The sequence below is a fragment of the Ictalurus punctatus genome, chromosome 5 (genome assembly GCF_001660625.3).
Source record: "Ictalurus punctatus breed USDA103 chromosome 5, Coco_2.0, whole genome shotgun sequence".
Taxonomy (NCBI): Eukaryota; Metazoa; Chordata; class Actinopteri; order Siluriformes; family Ictaluridae; genus Ictalurus; species Ictalurus punctatus.
This window is the reverse complement of record NC_030420.2, coordinates 17,342,794-17,362,422: the sequence shown is the minus strand read 5'-3', so window position 1 is coordinate 17,362,422 and position 19,629 is coordinate 17,342,794. Positions and strand designations below refer to the sequence as shown.

Below are 19,629 nucleotides of genomic sequence, written 5' to 3'. Positions count from 1 at the left end.
GCTTCAGGGCCCTCAGTGATTGAAACCGGCTTAGCCAGTGACCAGTCAGAGTGTGGGAGCTCAGGAGGTGGAGACGAGGACCATCTAGACACAGCAGAGATAGCCTATCAAGTGAAAGAGCAGCTTCTCAAACATAATATTGGCCAGCGGGTGTTTGGGCACTATGTGTTGGGCCTCTCCCAAGGCTCCGTCAGTGAGATTCTGGCTCGACCCAAACCATGGAGGAAGCTGACAGTCAAAGGCAAGGAGCCCTTCATCAAGATGAAGCAGTTCTTGTCTGATGAACAAAACATCCTGGCTTTGCGTACCATCCAAGTTCGCCAAAGAGGTATGTCTCATACCAGCACAAGCCTTTCTCTTTCCACTTTCAAATGTATCCTGCCACAGTATTTATTTACTGCACATTCACAAACAAAAGCAAAGTATTTTTCTTATAGTCAGGAGATAGGGAACAAGCTTAAATCCTGGTGATGCCACAGGCATCCATGGCCGGGAGCCTAGGGCGCAATATTAGGTGTGCTGTTTGGGTAGGAGGGATGTTATACTCCCTCTACCCTGTCAATCACAGTAACACTAACCCATTAGCCATTTGTAGGTATCTGTGAGCTCATGTACATGAGAGAGAGATGGTTTGTATGTTTTGTTAAACCTTATCTTCACAGGTCTAGGTCAAAGATCATCATAAATCAATATGATGTTGAAATGTCTAGGTCAAAAGGTCATCACCAATCATCCTTATCTTTCTTTCACATAGATCAAACTTTGATCTTGGCAGATGAAGGTTATAGATAAATAATGTTAGGTTTGTTGTAATATGTTGTGTTCCCACACATCTGATAAATATTTAGGTCATTGCTAAATGATTATTGTCAATAGTAAACTTTAAATCCTGTTCTGGTGCATTCCCACACACGAACATACATAAGGATGATGAAATAATAAGTAAATGATTAATAATGAATTTCCATACACAGCCAACCAAAAAAATAATAAAAATAAATAAATATGTATATAAGTATATTTTATTTGCTTTACTGTTTTTAGACAACAGCATTGTGATTATTTCTAACGACGAGTTTCCTGAGACATCCGCGCAAGGCCTTTTGAATCTGAGATCAACTATGCGCAAGTCGTAATATAAAATTATGAATGTTTCATACTGTAAAGTCTTTCATATACATTTATATTTTTGTTTGTTTCATATTCAGAAGTTGAGGACAATGTAACTATCAGTGGTGGTGGTGATGATAATTCAAGCGCTTCATGTGAGATATGATGTATATTTTACCTTCTATTTTTCCCCAGCACAAAAAGCTCAGTCACATGTTCTGTGACATAGATACGAGTGATTTCGAAAATGGTGGTGCTATAGAAGAACAGGAGGAATTCAACTCGGAAGTCAACATTCAACTCCACCGTGAATTAGAGGAGATCATCACAGCGTGGCATGAATTCTTCCAAGTAAAGACTGCTTAATTGGAAAACTCTGGACAGCTTGATAATACATTTGAATCTGATCGAGGTACGGAATTTCTCCCGTTACTGTACAACACACTTGAATCCTTGAATAGATGCGTCACAGTGAACATAAATTTGATTAGAAAATTGTATGATAGATATGGCTCAGAAACGACCGCAATGCAATTCGGATACAGATACTAAAAAAATTAGAACTGAAAATTACCCTATGATTTTTGTTATGATGAAATCACTGTTATGATATAACTGTTATGATGGAAACCAGAGTTCTTCAAATGGTCTGTTGCATCATGATCCGTACACAACTTTGAACCCATATTTATCTGATGCGATCAACCGGCTGAATGAAAGTTTAATTCCGTCACACCAGGTTGTTAGTTAGAGCCCTATTCAGAGTCCAAATTACAATGTATCAAACACACTGGTGATGCCATACAACATATTTTCTGAATTAAATCAATGTCTGTCAGAGTTACATAATAACCTAAATGAACACGGCCATTTAGTACAATTAAACTCTGATCTAATCGGAGTAGTCAACCAGTTGAATAAAAATTTAAGATCGTCAGACCAGAGCAATACTCAAAATGAAAATCCCAGCCAAAATTCCAGTCAAATTGTATCAAAAACACTGGTGACGCCATATGACATATTTTTTTACAAAATTAGTTAGCGTTAGAGTTACAAATAACCTAAACGAACAAAGACAATCTATGCAGATAAATCCTCGTTTAATAGATGCAGTGATTCAACTCAATGAAAATATGGCATTATATCCCGATCACAATATCGTCTCAACTCCAGAAATCGCTCAGGAACATAGACCATTATGTTCTCATGGTATGTTATACGAACTTAATCAAAGTCTTATGAGGTTATAAGTCTGGTTAACTTAATCGAACCCCCTGCCAATATTCCACAAAATTCGGGAAACGAGTACAACCCTCCAATGGTAAACATGCAATCGCCTGATATCTGAGATTTGCAAATGGAAAATGTACCATCACCTAATATCCAAGATTCTCAAATGGAAAACGTACCTTCGCCTAATATCCAAGATGAGCAAGATGGTAATGGGTTAGATCCTAATATCCAAGATGAGCAAGATGGTGATGGGTTAGATCCTAATAATATAATAATTAATCGTGACAGATTCAACAACACTGAGATTAGGAGGAGAGTGAATTTTTCTTCGATCGCTAATGTTGACAGCTTTGTGGAATTTCATAATTATGTTTTAGAGATTTTAAACAGTGTGATTGAAATCACTAATAATTCCATTTCTGCTGAGGATGTCGTCACCATTGAAATCAGATGTGATACGATCAATTTTTCATCACACATTCAATTAGTCAACGGTGTCATCGATTTACATCTTTTCTGACCATGCTCGAAAATGCAATTCAGAGTAAACGCAAAATTTTTACTGATAATACCCTTGAAATAGTCGTCCAGATCATCCGGCCACCTCGGGGTGGTGCAATTAGAAGGAAAATAGGCCATATATTCAATTCAGAAACCATACAATAAAAAATTAAGAATCTATACATTTTTCACAACAGAGACGACATGTGTTTTGCCTTGTGCGTTACCCAAATTTTGAATCATGAAAAAAACGAGTTTCAAACTGAACAAATCACTAGACAATTGCAACATGATGTGGGATTATCTGTTAACACCGCAGTCAGCTTTGCTGATGTATCGAGATTTTTGAGATATTTGAATTGTAAAATCGTAATCGTATACAGTTTCATATACATCATATACAAGCCGGATACACTCTTTTTTTCCAAACTAGCAAGACTCCCCATGAAAAAACTATTTACTTGTTTTTGCATGACAACCACTATTATGGGGTCAAAAGTATCTATGGTCTTTTAGGATTGAGTCATGTTTGTCATTTCTGTCACTCAGAGTTTGACGTTTTATGGAAATATAAATGCGATTATATCTGCAACGTTTCTCCCGATCCCAATTGTCACAAACACCCTAAGAATGTAACTAAATGTCCAGAGTGTCAGAGATTATGTAGATCACAATACTGTTTTAACAGGCATAAAGCAAAGATTCAATCGAGTGAAGGCGAATATTCTATGTGTAAAATGGGATTCTACAGTGATAAATGTAAAGGTGTGATACTGGAGAAACCTTTTAAACATAAAGAACACGTGTGCAGATTCCAAATGCATACTCTGTGGCCAAAAACTCAATGCGGATATTGAGCATAGATGTTTTTTACAGCCGGCTAGGAAAGAACGCGCAATTAAGAATTATGTGTTTTATGATTTCGAGACTAGACAGGAAACAGGAACTCATGTAGCTAATTTCTTATGCTGTATTGATTTTGAGTGAGAGGAGTGGGTTGCTGAAGGGGATGAATGCATCAGCGCCTTCTTTAAGAAGTTCCGTTGTAATACATACAACGGTTATACGTTTATCGCACATAATGCTAGAGGGTTCAATTCATACCTTTTTGTTAAATCATTTAGTGAAAGAAGGAATCACACCCGAATCATGGAGCAAGGCGGGAAAATTTAGTGTTTCATAGATTCCGCGTTTTGCCAGTCCTACATAGCCTATCATTCTTACCCATGAAATTGAGCAGCATCCCGAAAGCCATGGGATTTTCAGAAAGCAAGAAAGGCTAATTTCCCCATTTCTGGAAAACCATAGAACATCAGGATTATGTAGGACCGTATCCTGACCCTAAGTTTTACGGTGTAGATGGCATGATGCCTAAGGATAGAGGAAAATTCTTTAAGTGGTACAGAACAGCTTCTGACAAAGTCTTTGATTTCAAGAAGAGACGGCCGAATACTGTGTGAATGACGTAGACATTTTGAGAAAGGGCTGTTAGCTTTCAGAGATGAAATTCTGAAAAGTACAAAGGTCGATCCTTTTAAATGCATAACAATCGCATCTGTGTGCATGAAAATCTTTAGAACCAAGTTCCTGCGTAAAGACATTTGAGCTATTCCACCGCTTGATAATTACATCAGCAGACAGAAATCTCTCTCATCTCCTTCCATACAATGGCTCGAATATGTTTCTAACACACAAAACCTACCCATTCGACATGCATTGAACGAAGGTGAAGCTGGGTTTGGTAACTATTTTGTAGATGGTTACTGTGAAGATGGACAAATACGTAAGGCTTTTGAGTTTCTTGGTTATTTTTATCATGGCTGGGAAAAGTGTTTTCCCACAATGACCCCACATCCTCTTAGCTCATTCAAAGCTAAAAGGTAATGCCATCCGGGATGTAATACCATATTTTCATTGAGTTGATTCACTGCATCTATTAAACAAGGATTTATCTGCATGGATTGTCTTTGTTCATTTAGGTTATTTTGTAACTCGACATTGAATTAATTCAGAAAATATGTTGTATGGCATCACCAGTGTGTTTGATACGTTGTAATTTGAACTCTGAATAGGGCTCTAACTAACAACCTGGTGTGAAGGAATTAAACTTTCATTCAGACAGTTGATCGGATCAGATAAATATGGGTTCAGGGTTGTGTACAGTTCATGATGCAACAGACCATTTGAACAACTCTGGTTCCATCATAACAGAAATCATAGGGTAATGGAGTATTTTCGGTTCAAATTTTTTTAGTCTCTGTATCCAAATTGCATTTCGGTCGTTTCTGAGCCATATCTATCATACAATTTTCTAATCAAACTTATGTTCACTGTGACGCATCTATTCAAGGATTCAAGTGTGTTGTACAGTAACAGGACAAATTCTGTACCTTGATCAGATTCAAATGTATTATCAAGCTGTCCAAAGTTTTCCAATAAAGTCTTTACTTGGAAGAATTCATGCCACACTGTGACGATCTCCTCTAATTCGCGGTCGAGTTGAATGTCGACTTCCGAGTTGAATTCCTCTTGTTCTTCTATAGCACCAACATTTTCGAAATCACTCATATCTATAAGTCACAGAACATGTGACTGAGCTTTTTGCACTGGGGAAAAATAGAAGGTAAAATATACATCATATCTCACGTGAAGCGCTTGAATTATCATCACCACCACCACTGATAGTCACAATGTCCTCAACTTCTGAATATGAAACAAAAAATATATAAATGCATATGAAACATTTTACAGTATGAAACATTCATTATTTTATATTACGACTTGCGCATAGTTGATCTCAGATTCAAAAGACCTTGCGCGGATGTCTCAGGAAACTCGTTGTTAGAAATAATCACAACGCTGTTGTCTAAAAACAGTAAAGCAAATAAAATATACTTTTACTAACTTAAAGTTACCTTTTAGCCCACTACACACATCTAAGAGACAATTTGAAATTACCTAGTAGGCTTGCATTCATTTGATACGTTATCTTAGACACTAAAATCAGATGAGCTTAGTTCGGTCTTGCTCTGCAATATAAGTGTATTGAAGATTATATTTTAGACATAGTCTCGTACCAGATTACATATATGACCGGATAAGTAGAAGGATCATCTCTGTTGTAATCAGAAAGGTTCTGAATATTTCATACAATAATTATTATATAGGTTAGTATCAAATTGGATAATTACATATACATTCTATTTCAATTCATAATTAACTATTTTAATTGTTTAAAATACATCTTCTTACCTGCTGAGAAATCCATGGTGTCTGAACGTTTTGAAGGAGAGATTGGAAGTTCTTTCAATCCTTTGCCAGGTTTCCAAACTCTTAGGAGTGTTAGCCTTTTATAGACAGGGCATATGCATATATGTACGTGTGGAATGCACATGAATGTATTGATCTATGTGAAAGAACACAAACAACGTTATTTAGCTATAACCTTCATCTGTCAAGCTCAAATGTTGATTTGATTGATCTGTGTGAAAACACAGATCACATTATTTATCTTTGACCTATACTGTCAAGATAAGGATGATTAGTGATGACCTTTTGATGTAGACATTTCAACATCATATTGATTTATGATTACCTTTGAACTAGACCTGTCAAGCTAAGGTTTAACAAAACATACAAACCATCTCTCTCTTACATGGAAGATGGCAGACACTGAGTTTGTTATGCTGCCCTGTGACACAGAATCCTGTTAGCCTTCAGTCTCCCCAGTTGGAAGTTGTCATATGATAGGTTAGAGCTGGCTGGTGGGTGGGGATTATCAGGTGACCATATTGTGGAGGAAAAAAAAGGGCAGGGGGGTGGGCATTATCAGAGCCAATAAAACTTGAGATTCTAATACCGGTTTTCAAATAAATAATAAAATCATAAGTATTTAATTCATGACACAGTCCTCTGTGAAGCTGGCACCTCAATCGGTATTATTTATTTTTTGTTAACGAAGTGTTGCTTTTGACGACAAAGGCACAGCAACAAGAAGATTATCTTGTGGTTTTATGTGTTCTTTAACCTGCAAACAACAGTGCCGCTAGCCATGCCCACAAGTACCTTTAGTTTCTTTTGACTAAGTACCAAAAACAATACAACTGGGTACTGTACAATACTCTGATAATATCATTAACCTATGGTAAATTTCACAATATTGTAGTTTTAAAATAATATATAGCTCGTTGATTACATTACGTTAGTTGTTTGTTTAGCTACAGAAATAAACAACCAACAATGTTTTTTATATTATAAATAAAATGGAAGAAGAATCATGGGATTGCTTCACTGTGAAGAATATGGTCTTTTGTATGGGACTGCATGTTGTTATATGATGTTATATTGAAATGTCAGTAATGAAAACATTGTGTTTACGGAATACCATAGTACAGTGGTGCTTGAAAGTTTGTGAAAACGTTAGATTTTTCTGTATTTCTGCATAATATGACCTAAAACATCATCAAATTTTCACACAAGTCCAGAAAGCAGACAAAGAGAAACCAATTAAACAAATGAGACAAAAAATAATATACTTGGTAATTTACTTATTGAGGAAAATCATCCAATATTACATAACTGTGAGTGGCAAAAGTATGTGAACATCAAGGATTAGCAGTTAATTTGAAGGTGAAAGTAGAGTGAGGTGTTTACACCTTGGCCTTGATGAGCGAGTATACTGTTTTATTTAAAGAACAGGTATCTATCAAAGTCTGATCTTCAGAACACATGTTTATGGAATTGGATCATGGCAAGAACAAAGGAAATTTCTGAGGACCTCAGAAAAATTTGTTGATGCTCATCTGGCTGGAAAAGGTTACAAAATCATCTCTAAATAGTTTGGATTCCACTAATCCACAGTCAGATTGTGTACAAATGGAGGAAAATCAAGGCCATTATTATTCTCTCCAGTAGCCGGTTGCACCAGCTGTGCAAGTTACAACTTAGCCTAGTTGCGACGTAAAGGGGCACTAAGTTTCGCACTACTAAATATTTTTGCATTGCACCATTAAACTTTACGTAACTCTATGTTCCAACTAAATATTTACAGAAGCCTCTGCCCATGAATATGAGATGGCAGACAGATTAGATTACATCAATGAGCTCGTAATTGATGATGAAGAACCCTATTTTTGTTGAAACCTTTTATGAGACATATCCTTTAGATATTTATGATGTTGAAATATATACTTGTTTGCACTTGAAAAGAGAGGGAATAATGCAGATTTATTTTGTTTATGTCCTGCCAAATCTCACCTTTTTTTGGTATGTGACAGATGAGTTTAACTAAACTAAACTAAAGGCCTCTCTCACATTGGCTAATGTTAATGTTCATGAGTCCACCATCAGGAGAACACTGACCCAACAGTGTTGTGCATGGCATGGTTGCAAGGAGAAAGCCACTGCTCTCCAAAAAGAATATTGCTTCCCATTGCCCATTACCAGTTTACTAAAGCTCTTAAAGAACCTTATCTCATCTGTGAAAGATGGTGGTGGTAGTATCATGGTTTGGGCACAGTGTGTTGCATCTGGGCCTGGACAGCTTGCCTTCATTTTATGGAACAATGAATTCGGAATTATACCAATCAATTCTAAAGGAAAATGTCGGGACATCTGTCCCTGGACTGAATCTCAAGAGAAAGTGGGCCATGCATCAATACAATGACCCTAAGCACACAAGTTTTCAACTAAAGAATGGTTAAAGAAGAATAAAGGTAATGTTTTGGAATGGCCAAATCAAAATCCTGAACTTAATCTAATAAACATGTTATGGAAGGACCTGAAGCAAGCAGTTCATGTGAGGGAACCCACCAACATCCCAGAATTGAAGCTGTTCTGTACCGAGGAATTGGCTAAAATTCCTCCAAGCCGATGTGCAGGACTGATCAACAGTTAATGGAAATGTTTAATTGCAGTTATTGCTCACAAGAGGGTCCCACCAGATACTGAAAGCAAAGGTTCATATACTTTTACCACTCAGAGAAATGTAATATTGGATTATTTTCCTCAATAAATAAATGACCCAAGTATAATATTTTTGTCTCATTTGTTTAATTGGGTTCTCTTTTATGACTTGTGAAAATCTTATAATGTTTAAGGTCATATTTATGCAGAAATACAGAAAAATCTAAAGGGGTCACAAAATTTCAAGCACCACTATATATTATATTGCTGTATACTGATTATGCTTATCAACTCTTAATACAGTGTAGCCATATAGTCACCCTTACGCATCTAATGAACTGATTTTGCCAGCTCCAAACTATTATCTGAAACCTTAAAGTATAGATGTAGTGCTTCCTCTTCCCTATATTTATTGTGATGCTTTTGAATTCTTGACTGTTCTCTTGCTTTACTCTCTTGCTGTTCATTCTTGGTTTTCTCTGCTTTGAAATGGGAGCTACTGCAAGCTTACTGGATGGATGTCATGGTCTCAAAGGTCATTGCTCTATCAGTCAAGAGGAACTCTGGTCAACCCCCAGGAAACCCCCCCTCCCCAAAATGACACCCTATAGCTCTCTCAATCTCCCTCAATCTTATATACAATCTCTCACTCCCATTCTCTCTTACTCTTACATTCTGTGCAGGGAGTATCACTCCTCGCATCCGAACCCCAGAAACTGGGTCAGATGACGCCATTAAGAACATTCTGGAACAGGCTAAGAAAGAGATCCAGTCCCAGCGAGGAGGTAGGGAGCTTTTCTAGACATGGATCTCCAGTAAATATTAAAACTACAATTTGCTGGTTGAGAACTATGCAAAACAATGGTTCATTATATTTTACATATTTTACAATTTTATTTTACATTGTTAATATATTTACAATGTTTATGATGGGAACCAGGTTATACAACATCAACACAGATAGCATTTTTGCTTGTTATCTACCTCCCTGAATGTACAGTCCCCACTGAAAGTATTGGAATGGCAAAAACAACACTTTTGTTCTTGCAATACACGTATGTGTAGATATGTTAAACATCTAAGAACATGGCACCTTTTGTTTGAACCCACCCATTTTTCAAGTGATCAAAAATACTGGTGACTGACGGGTGTTTCTTGTTGCCCAGTTGCCCTGTTAGATTGATTGTTTAAACAACTAATTGCTTTGAATGTCTACTCTTGTTTTGAGCCCTGGGTTTCGTCTTAGCAAAACTGCATTTGTTGCTAAAAAGGACAAACCAACATGAAGAACAGTGAGCTAACTATGGGAGAAAAGTAAGCCATTTTGAAGCTGAGAAAAGAGGGGGAAATCAATCAAATCAGACACATTGCACAAGCAGTGGGCATAGCCAGTAAAATTGGGAATATCCTGCAAATTCTGTGAAAGAAACCACTGGTGTACTAACAACCAGACACTGAACAGGTCAGCCAAAGAAAACAATGGCAGTCGATGAAAGAAACATTGTGAGTGCTGTGAAGAAAAACCCAAAAACAACAGACAGTGACCTCACCAACAACTTCCACAGGGCAGAGATAAAGGTATCCCAATCCACCATTTGAAGAAGACTTCGGGAGCAGAAATATAGAGGCCATACCACAAGATGCAAACCAGTCATCAGCAGTAAGAAACACATGGCCAGATTGGAATTCGCAAAGAAATACAGAGATGAGCCACAAAAGTTCTAGAACCAAGATTAACCTCTACAAAAATTATGGAAAGGCCAAAGTGTGGAGAAAGAAAGGATCTGCTCATGATCCAAAACATACGAGATTATTGGTCAAGCACGATGGAGTTAGTGTTACAGCTTGGGCTTGCATGGCTGCTTCTGGAACGGGCTCAATAATCTTTACTGATGATGTAACTCATGATGGTAGCAGCAGAATGAATTCAGAACTCTACAGAAACATTCTGTCTGCCAATTTACAGAGAAATGCATAAAGTCTAATTGGAAGGAACAGTCATCATGCAGCAAGACAATTTCCCAAAACATACTGCCAACACAACAAATCACTTAATGGGGGAAAAGAGTGGAAGGTTTTAGACTGGTCAAGTCAATCACCAGACATTAACCCAATTAAGCATGCATTTCACCTCCTGAAGAGGAGACTGAAGGGAGGATCCCCCATAACAGACAACAATTAAAAGGAGACTGGAAAACCATCGCAAAAAAAAGAATGCAACAATTTGGTGATATCAGTGGGTTGCCATCTTGATGCAGTTATTGCAAGCAAGGGATATGCAATCAAATATCAAGTGTCATTTACTTTAAGAATGTATGTTCCAATGTATGTTCCAATGTATGTTCCAATGTACTTCGTCATTCCAATAGCAAAAACAAAACTGGCCTTGCCATTCCAATACTTTTGGAGGGAAGCGTAAATAACCTGGCTCCAACAGATTGGGTTTCATTGCATCACATCAGTACATTAGTATGTGAAAGTTAAGGCTATTTTTCATCTACTTCAGAAGAGTTGCACACAATCAAATAGGGATTAACTGGATCCTCCTATTCATTTTAGGCAGTTGGAAAGAAAGTTTTCATAAATGGAGGATTGATATGGGCTTGAAAGTCTTTATCATGGGTCACACAGCACTGTCACTCTCTCATCTCCTGACACTTTGACTCATTGACTCCTAACTCCTTTAATATGTCACATTGTGAACTGCCAAATGTGCCAACTTACATTTAATTTCAGATGGAATGGGAGGACATTTGGTGCATTGACGCTGAGCTTGTTCAATGTTGACTTTTTCCTGCTAATAAACATTAAATGATGTAATCATTCAGAACCCATAGCCTAAAAAAGAGAATAAATTGATGGGAAATAAACATTTACAGCATGTCAGTTTTAAGGAGAGGGCATAATAATATTACCAGCTGTGCAGTTATAACTGTCTGCCAGTAGCTGCAACCATGAAAACGCAGTTGGATGGAGGATTCTTTAAGTGAATCTGCAGTAATGCAGAGTAAACAGTAAAAGAGCAATACATTTTATATATAATCTTTGTGTTTGAATGTATTTAATCAGCATTACCGTTCATTACCATTAACTTAAATGATGTGTGAAATCTAACACTATCATTGAATTCCAGTTTACTTTTTTGGGGTCATAATTCTTGACCTTTTTTCTTCTGGACCAAAAACTAAATTTTGTGCTTGCCATGTCCACGCTAGAATCTGTACTGAACTCTACTTCCCACAATGCACCTCCGCACACAAACATGGACACCTTGGACTGCAACACCCACATGCCACGACCATTGTCATGTTCACAGTCACCTGATTGTTGATTGGAAACACCTGGACTCAATCACCTGTACACACATGATATTAGCATCCTCACTGCACCTTCACTTTGCGAAGTATTTGTTCAGCTCTGTGTATGCACCTGATGTACCAAGCCTTCTATTCATGTTTGTTGTTTCTGTATTTTTGCTTTGATCTTGGATACTCTGTTTGAACATCACCTGACCCAGTGCCTGTTCCTTGTTTTTCAATTTTGCCTAGTGTTTTGGTTTTGTTTGATATTACCAGTTGTTTTAAATAAACACTCTCTCTGCAAATGTCACCGTCTCTGCCACCTGACAATGCCAAAATGTTTTGGTATCCGTAAAAAGTAGTTAACTGATGTTAAATATATTACCTAATGTTAGCTAATTCAAACATAATATTGATAGATTTTATTTCATATTAATGAACTCAAAATATTCTCAGTTTACCATGATAGAAAGATGCCTGTATAAGTGCATGTGAGCTAGGGAGGAAGAAGGGGAAGAAGACAGGGTTTCCAGGTGGTGTCAGTTAATACTGAAGAGTACAAAACCACTGCACAGATTATTGTATACACATGTTGAGTACGCCATCTTCCATTATCAAATTGTAGAGCTCCTATGCTAATTATAAACTGTAAACAGAAAGAGCAAAGGAAAAAATGTAAATTAAGAGAATATGCCACTACCTACTGTGTTGGCAGGCTGTAGCTAAAGCTATACAGTAGTAACAAAAAAGTCCATCATTACTGGACTTATGACAACATTACTGCAAAACTCTCATAAAATAGTCTCTGTCATAAGGCTTTCTTTTTGTCAGCCATTTTATGGAATAACTTCCTGTGAGACGGTTTTTAGAGCCTTTAAATCAGGGTTGTCCAATCTTATCCACAAAGGGCCAGTGTGGATACAGGTTTTCAATGCAGTTTGTGTATATCCCATACTAAATTGATTCAGAAATTAAAACAAAATCTAAGATAAAACAAAAAAGGCAACCTGAGTAAACACAAAATACAGTTTTTAAATGTTAGTTATTTATTGCAGCAAAAAATTATCCAATACTAACTGGGCCTGTGTGAAAATGTATTTGCTCCCTTAGTTACTAATTCCCCAAATCTGTGAAACTGCATTTATAATAGGGTTCAACTGGACTAGACGCAACCAAGCCTGATTACTGCAAACACTGTTCAATCAAATCAACACTTAAATAGAACTTTTTCAACAGCATGAAGTTGGTTAAAAGGTCTTACCCAGTAACACACTATGCCAAAGTTGAAAGAAATTTCAGAAATGATGAGGAATGATTGAAATACGTCAGACTGGGAAGGGTTACAAAGCTATTTCAAAGGCTCTAGGAATCCAAAGAACCAGAGTGAGAGCCAATGTCTCCATATGGAAAAACTCGGCACAATAGTGAACCTTCCCAGAAGTGGCCGACCTTCCAAAATTCCTTAAAGACCACAGCAACTGCTCATCCAGGAAGTCACAAAAGAGTCGAGGACATCATGAAAGGACCTACAGACCTCTCTTGGATCAATAAAGGTCACTGTTCATGACTCAACTATCAGAAAGACACAGGGTAAAAATGACATCCATGGAAGAGTGGCAAGGTGAAAACCACTGCTAACCCAGAAGAACATTAAAGCTCATAATTTTGCCAAAACGCACATCGATGATCCTCAAACCTTTTTAGAGAATGCTCTGTGGTCTGATGAGTCGAAAGTGGAACCGCTTGCAAGACAGGGTCCTGGTTCATCTGGTGTAAACCGAACACAGAATTCCACAAAAAGAACATCATACAGTCAAGCATGGTGGTGGAAGTGTGATGGTGTGGGGATGTTTTGCTTCTTCAGGGCCTGGGCAACTTGCAATCATTGAGGGAACCATGAATTTAGCTCAGAAAACCCTAAAGGAGAATGTCTGGTCTTCGGTCCGTAAGGTGAAACTCAAACACAACTGGATTATGCAGCAAAACAATGATCCAAAGAATAGGAGTAAGTCCTAGTCCTAGAAGTAAGTGAAAGACTCATCTCCAGTTATTGAAAGCGTTTGGTTGCAGTTTTTGCTGCTAAAGGTGGAACAACCAGATTTTCTGTTTAAGGGGCAATTAGTTTTTCACATGAGTGATAGGTGTTTTTGTTTTGCTTCAATAAATGAATAAATAAAAACTGCCTTTGTTTTATATTATACTTCGTTTGAAGATCTAAAACTATTTAGTATGAGATGTACACAAAACAGAATCAATCAAATATAAGTACTATAAATCTCCAAGAATTAGTAGAAAATCAGGAGTTGTGTTAATCAAGTTAAGTGGCTTTAATGTCATTTCAACCATATATGGGTAGTACAGTTCAAAGTGAAACACAACAACGTTCCTCCAGGACCATTGTGCTACATAAAAACAAAACAAAACTACACGAGACTACACAGAATTAAATAAGACCTAGAAATTTCCACATAAAGTGCATGTGCAAACAGCACAAGAGAGTAAAATAACTACTAAAAGTATACTATACTATAATAGGCACAGTAATAAACAGTGTAGTTCCAACCAGTACACAGTTCTAGTGTGTCAGATATAACGGGTAGAGCAAAAGAATAACAATATAAATAAAATGCTATGAATGTAAACGTGACATACCATGACATAGTATTCAGCAGATAAGCTTATACCATATATGGACATTATTGGGGTAGTGAGTATAGTAGTGACAAGGAATTAAATACAATAATTTAAATAAATACAGTAGCAGCAAAAACACAGGTAGTCAATACAGAAATGTGCAAAAATTGCAAAGGGAGTAGGATGGTGGGATTCAGGTGTGTGTGTGGTCAGTCCAACCTCTGAGTATTGAGGAGTCTGATGGGCAAGACACTGAACCCCGACTTGCTCCCGATGGCAAGTTAGCACCTTGCATGGCAGCTCTGCTACCATTGGTGTTTGAGTGTGTGTATGAATGGGTGAATGAGACACAGTGTAAAGCGCTTTGGATAAAAGCGCTATATAAATGCGCCATTTACCATAAGCAAACAAACAGAGTTTAGATAGTCTCTGTAATAAGGCACATGTGAGGTTGTAATTAGTTCCTGGTTGCAGCCTCTTGGGGAATGTATTCCTGGTGGTTCTTGGGTAGTGTAGTTCCATGTTAGAACTCGGGCACGTGAGACCTCCAGTTGTCGCTAGAGGAGTTTTCCCTGTAGTTTGTGACTACAAACTAGACTCAGTCGTCCACAGCAGGTCCTTCAGACGGTTCCCCGGACCAAGGAACAGCGGAGGTTGGGACCCTAGAACACACTGAAAGGGTATTAGCTGTGTGGAAGGTTTGATGACAGAGTTATGTGCATACATCGACCCTGGGGAGAAAGCAGCTTCATTCTGATTGGTTCTGTTGACAGTAAATACGAAGGAATTTGGTGAGTTCTTGGTTTAGTCATTCCGTTTGGCCATTGGATTGGATGGTAACCAGAAGTGAGGCTTATATTGAGGTTGAGAAGTCGAAAGAAGGCAGTCCAGACCCTTGATGGGAATTGGGGCCCCCGGTCTTCTGGAAGAAGTGAAACACGTAATGGAAGAGTTGTTCTGTGGTTTCGAGAGCTGATTGGAGCTTTGATAATGGTATTAGCTGACATGCCTTAGAGAATTGATCAGTGACAGTCAGTATGGTGGTGTTACCTTGGGAAACTGGTAGGTTGGTGATGAAGTCACTGGTGATGTGGGACCAAGGCTGTTGTGGTATGGATAATGGTTGTAGTAGTCCTGTCAGTGGTTATCTGGGGGTTTTGGCCATGGCACAGGTGTAGCAGGCATTTTATGAATTTTGTGGTATCTGACTGTAACATTTCTCACCAGACCCAGTTTCTTAGAAGTTGTATTGTGGTGGCGATACCTGGTTGGCAACAAACATTCGATGGGGAGGGCATTCCGGAGGTGGCGGGTCTTGTGCGTGGGTCTGGGTGATTTCGGACATGATGTCCCACTGGATAGGAGCTAGGATCAGTGAGGGCGAGATGATGGGTTCTGGAGAAGGATTCTGGGGTGTGGAGTCATATTGGCGGGACAGGGCATCGGCTTTGTGTTCTTAGGGCCTGGTCTGGTAAGTGATTGAGAAGTTGAATCAAGTGAAGAATCATGTTTGTCTGGTGTTTAGTCTCTTGGCTGAGCACAAGTATTCAAGATTACAGTGGTTGGTTAATAACAGTAATGGGTGTCTGGCCCCCTCTAGCCAGTGTCACCACACTTTGAATGCTGCCTTCATGGACAACAGTTTACAGTTGCCCACATTGTAGTTTCGTTCTATGGGGGAGAGTTTACGGGAGTAGTATGTGCATAGGAACAGTTTAGGGGGTTACCTTGGTGTTGAGACAGGATGGCTCCAATACCGGTGTTAGAGGCGTCCACTTCTACCACGATGGGTGTGTCGGGATCAGGGTGACACAGAATGGGTGCAGAGGTGAAGCATGTTTTTAGTTCATTAAAGGCTTGGATGGCATTGGCAGACCAGTGGAGCTTGGAGTTACCTCTTTTAGTCATGGAAGTGAGTGAGGCGGCGACTGCGCTGAAATTCGTGATATTTCTCCTGTAGAAATTAGCGAACCCCAAGAAACGTTGTAGCTCCTTTACCATGGTGGGTTGAGACCACTTTAGGACTGCCTGTACCTTACTCTTATCCATAGCTACATCTTCTGGACTGATTATGTAGCCAAGGAAAGATGTTGATGATGATCTTGCATTTCTCCACCTTGGCCTACAGTTGGTATTTGATGAGCCACCACAGGACTGCCTGGACATGTTCGATGTGTTGCTCCAGAGTATTGGAATAAATCAGGATATCATCTATATACACGATCGTGCAGAGGTTTAGCATGTCTCTGAACACATACTTTATGAATGGCTGGAATACTGCTTGTCTGTTAGCCAGCCCAAATGGCATTACGAGGTACTCTTAGCAGTACCATCCAGTTAGCCAGCCCAAATTGCATTATGAGTTACTCATAACTGAGAATTTAGCAGTCCTCAGCTCTTCCAAGGCTGAGATACAGGTGGTGCTGTGTGCAACTCCTTGGACATAACCGTAGTTCTCACGGCCATAGGAAGAATAGGTTTGAGGCATTTCGACGCGCAGGTGGCACCCCATCGAGTGATCTGTTCCATCCGCCATGAGATCTATGGGTTGTGCAGCTAGGGTAAGCCGAGGATGACTGGGTGATAGGGTGAGCGGATAAGGAAGAGGCGAGTTATTTCATAGTGGATTGCTCCAACTTGTAGAACGAGATTGGCGGTGGTGTATTACATGTGGCTGGTCCCCAGGGGGCATCCAAATAGCACTGCCACTGCAAAGGAGACTCGTAAGGGATTAGTAGTATCTTATGCTGCCGGGCTAGGTTTTTATCAATAAAGCTGCCTGCTGCCCCTGAGTCTACCAAGGCCTTAGTGGTGATTTGATTTAGACAGAACTGCTCATTTTACTGCGACTACAACACATGTTGTGGTTAAGAGGGATGAACTCAATACACTCACCCTGTGGTCATGCAGTGAAAGAGGTCAGGTCGGGCAGTCAGCTCTAATGTACCCCCACTCAGCCACAGTACAGACACAGTTGGTTCCTTATGCGGTGCTCGCACTCTTCCATGGAGAGCTGGGTTCGTCCGACTTGCATGGCTTTGGTGTCGTTACTGGGCTGCTGCTTGAGAGGGCTGGGCACTCACATAGGTCTCCTGGAACGAATGAGATTGTCAGTGTGAATGGCCAGTTCTATGAACTGATCCAGGGTCCTGTCTTCGTCGCGGCAGGCCATCTCGTATTGCACGTCAGCGTTTAATCCTTGGTGGAACAGTAGTTTTAAGGTGGCTTTGCAGAAGCAGCATGTGGTGTAAATGTCTATGAGGGAGGAAAGACAGACCCTGGTGATTTCTCAGCTGCCCAAATGTGGAATGCTATTTTTTAATTTCTTAAGGTTTTATGTACTGTACTAATAATTTGTGGGCACTATAGAAACTTCAAGCAACTCTTTATATCTATCTATCTATCTATCTATCTATCTATCTATCTATTTATTTATTTATTTATTTATTTAAGCATTTTATTTTTTTGGTATTTTTTAAAATTTAATTTATTATTATTATTATTATTATTATTATTATTATTATTATTATTATTATTATTATTCATTTATTTTAATTTTTCATTTAAATTTTTTTTAAGCATGAAAATGTGTGCTTTATTATGTGTAATGTTAATGTGTATCATTTTTGACAAAGGTAATTAATACTCTTAAAATGCAATTTTACATTTGATACTGTGATCTTTTTAGATAACTCATAAGAGAATGTCAAAAGTCTGATTACACTCTGATTACAATTTTCATTACAATTTTGACAAGTTGCAAAAAATTTAACACGTAGAAAGCAGTAGATACAATAAAACTTAACATATGCATCACAGTATTAAGTGAGACACTAAAGACCTAACATCGTTATACCATTTTATATTAATACTACACAAGACAACATTAAAAAACAACAAAAAAAAAAGATTGTGTGCAAGCAGGACATTGAGATAATACTTCAATTTCCAATCTAAACTGCTTCAGCAGTTCAGTAAGTATAGGGGCATTTGAACACTACTGTAAATGATAAATGAATCTTCTGTGTGTTTGTGCATTATAGGTGATGGTAAGTCCTCTCTGGGATCTTCTACAGGGCGCAGCAGTGGTGGAGGGAGTAATTCAGATGAGACTATTAAGAGCATCTTGGAGCAGGCGCGACGGGAGATGCAGGCACAGCAGCAGGCCCTGCATGAGCTGGAGGCCAGCAGCCAGAGTTTGTGCTCGCAGGAGCCCCACAAGACCCTGCCTGGCCCTATACCCACCTACATCAAGCAAGAAGAGGGCAGCACCATGCCCGTGTGCCCATCCAACCCCATCGGCAGCCCCCAGACCCCCCTCAGTGTTCTGTCTCCTGCTGCTTTTGTCCAAAACATTATCCGTAAGGTGAAGTCAGAAATTGGCGAGGCTGGAACATACTTTGACCAGCACTGGTCTCGTCCCTTCACCTCTATATCGCCCTCACTCTCCTCTTCCTCCTCCTCTGTGCCCTCCACAGTGCCCCGGGCTTGGAATGCGGAATGCCCCCCGGGCACAGAGGAGGGGCCAGGCACTGAGGAGGATGAACCTCCACCAAGCCGATCTGTGAAAGTGGAGCCAGAACTGTGTGTAAGCGGGGAGCAGGTAGCATGTGGAGGAGCACGGATGAGCTATTATCCCTCCTACATTCCTCGCACTTTGAAGCCCACTGTGCCACCACTCACGCCTGAGCAGTATGAGATGTATATGTATCGTGAGGTGGATACCATAGAACTCACACGCCAGGTCAAGGAGAAGCTGGCTAAGAATGGCATTTGTCAGCGGATTTTTGGAGAGAAGGTAAGAGAGAGAGATGCTTTCAGTCAAGTCTTTCAAGAGGACAGAGAGGAACAGACAAATTATGGAGTGGTTTTCTAGAGCACTGTGACAATAGCATCTCTATATGTATTTGCAGTGGTTTGTATTTTTGTAATGTGCTTTTTCTTCTGA

At 39.0% G+C, this 19,629-nt stretch overlaps 1 protein-coding gene across 2 annotated transcripts in view; it reads left to right on the top strand.

Moving 5' to 3' along the window:
• The window catches only part of cux2b (cut-like homeobox 2b), a 159,052-nt gene that overhangs the window by 131,899 nt on the left and 7,524 nt on the right, over positions 1 to 19,629 (top strand). For both annotated transcript variants that reach the window (XM_017468990.3, XM_017468989.3), the window contains exons 15-17: positions 1 to 328; positions 9,432 to 9,533; positions 18,725 to 19,479. The exon at positions 1 to 328 is cut by the window's left edge and continues 317 nt beyond it. In XM_017468990.3, the coding sequence (XP_017324479.1) occupies positions 1 to 328; positions 9,432 to 9,533; positions 18,725 to 19,479 (1,185 nt within the window). The remainder of the gene's footprint in view (positions 329 to 9,431; positions 9,534 to 18,724; positions 19,480 to 19,629) is intronic.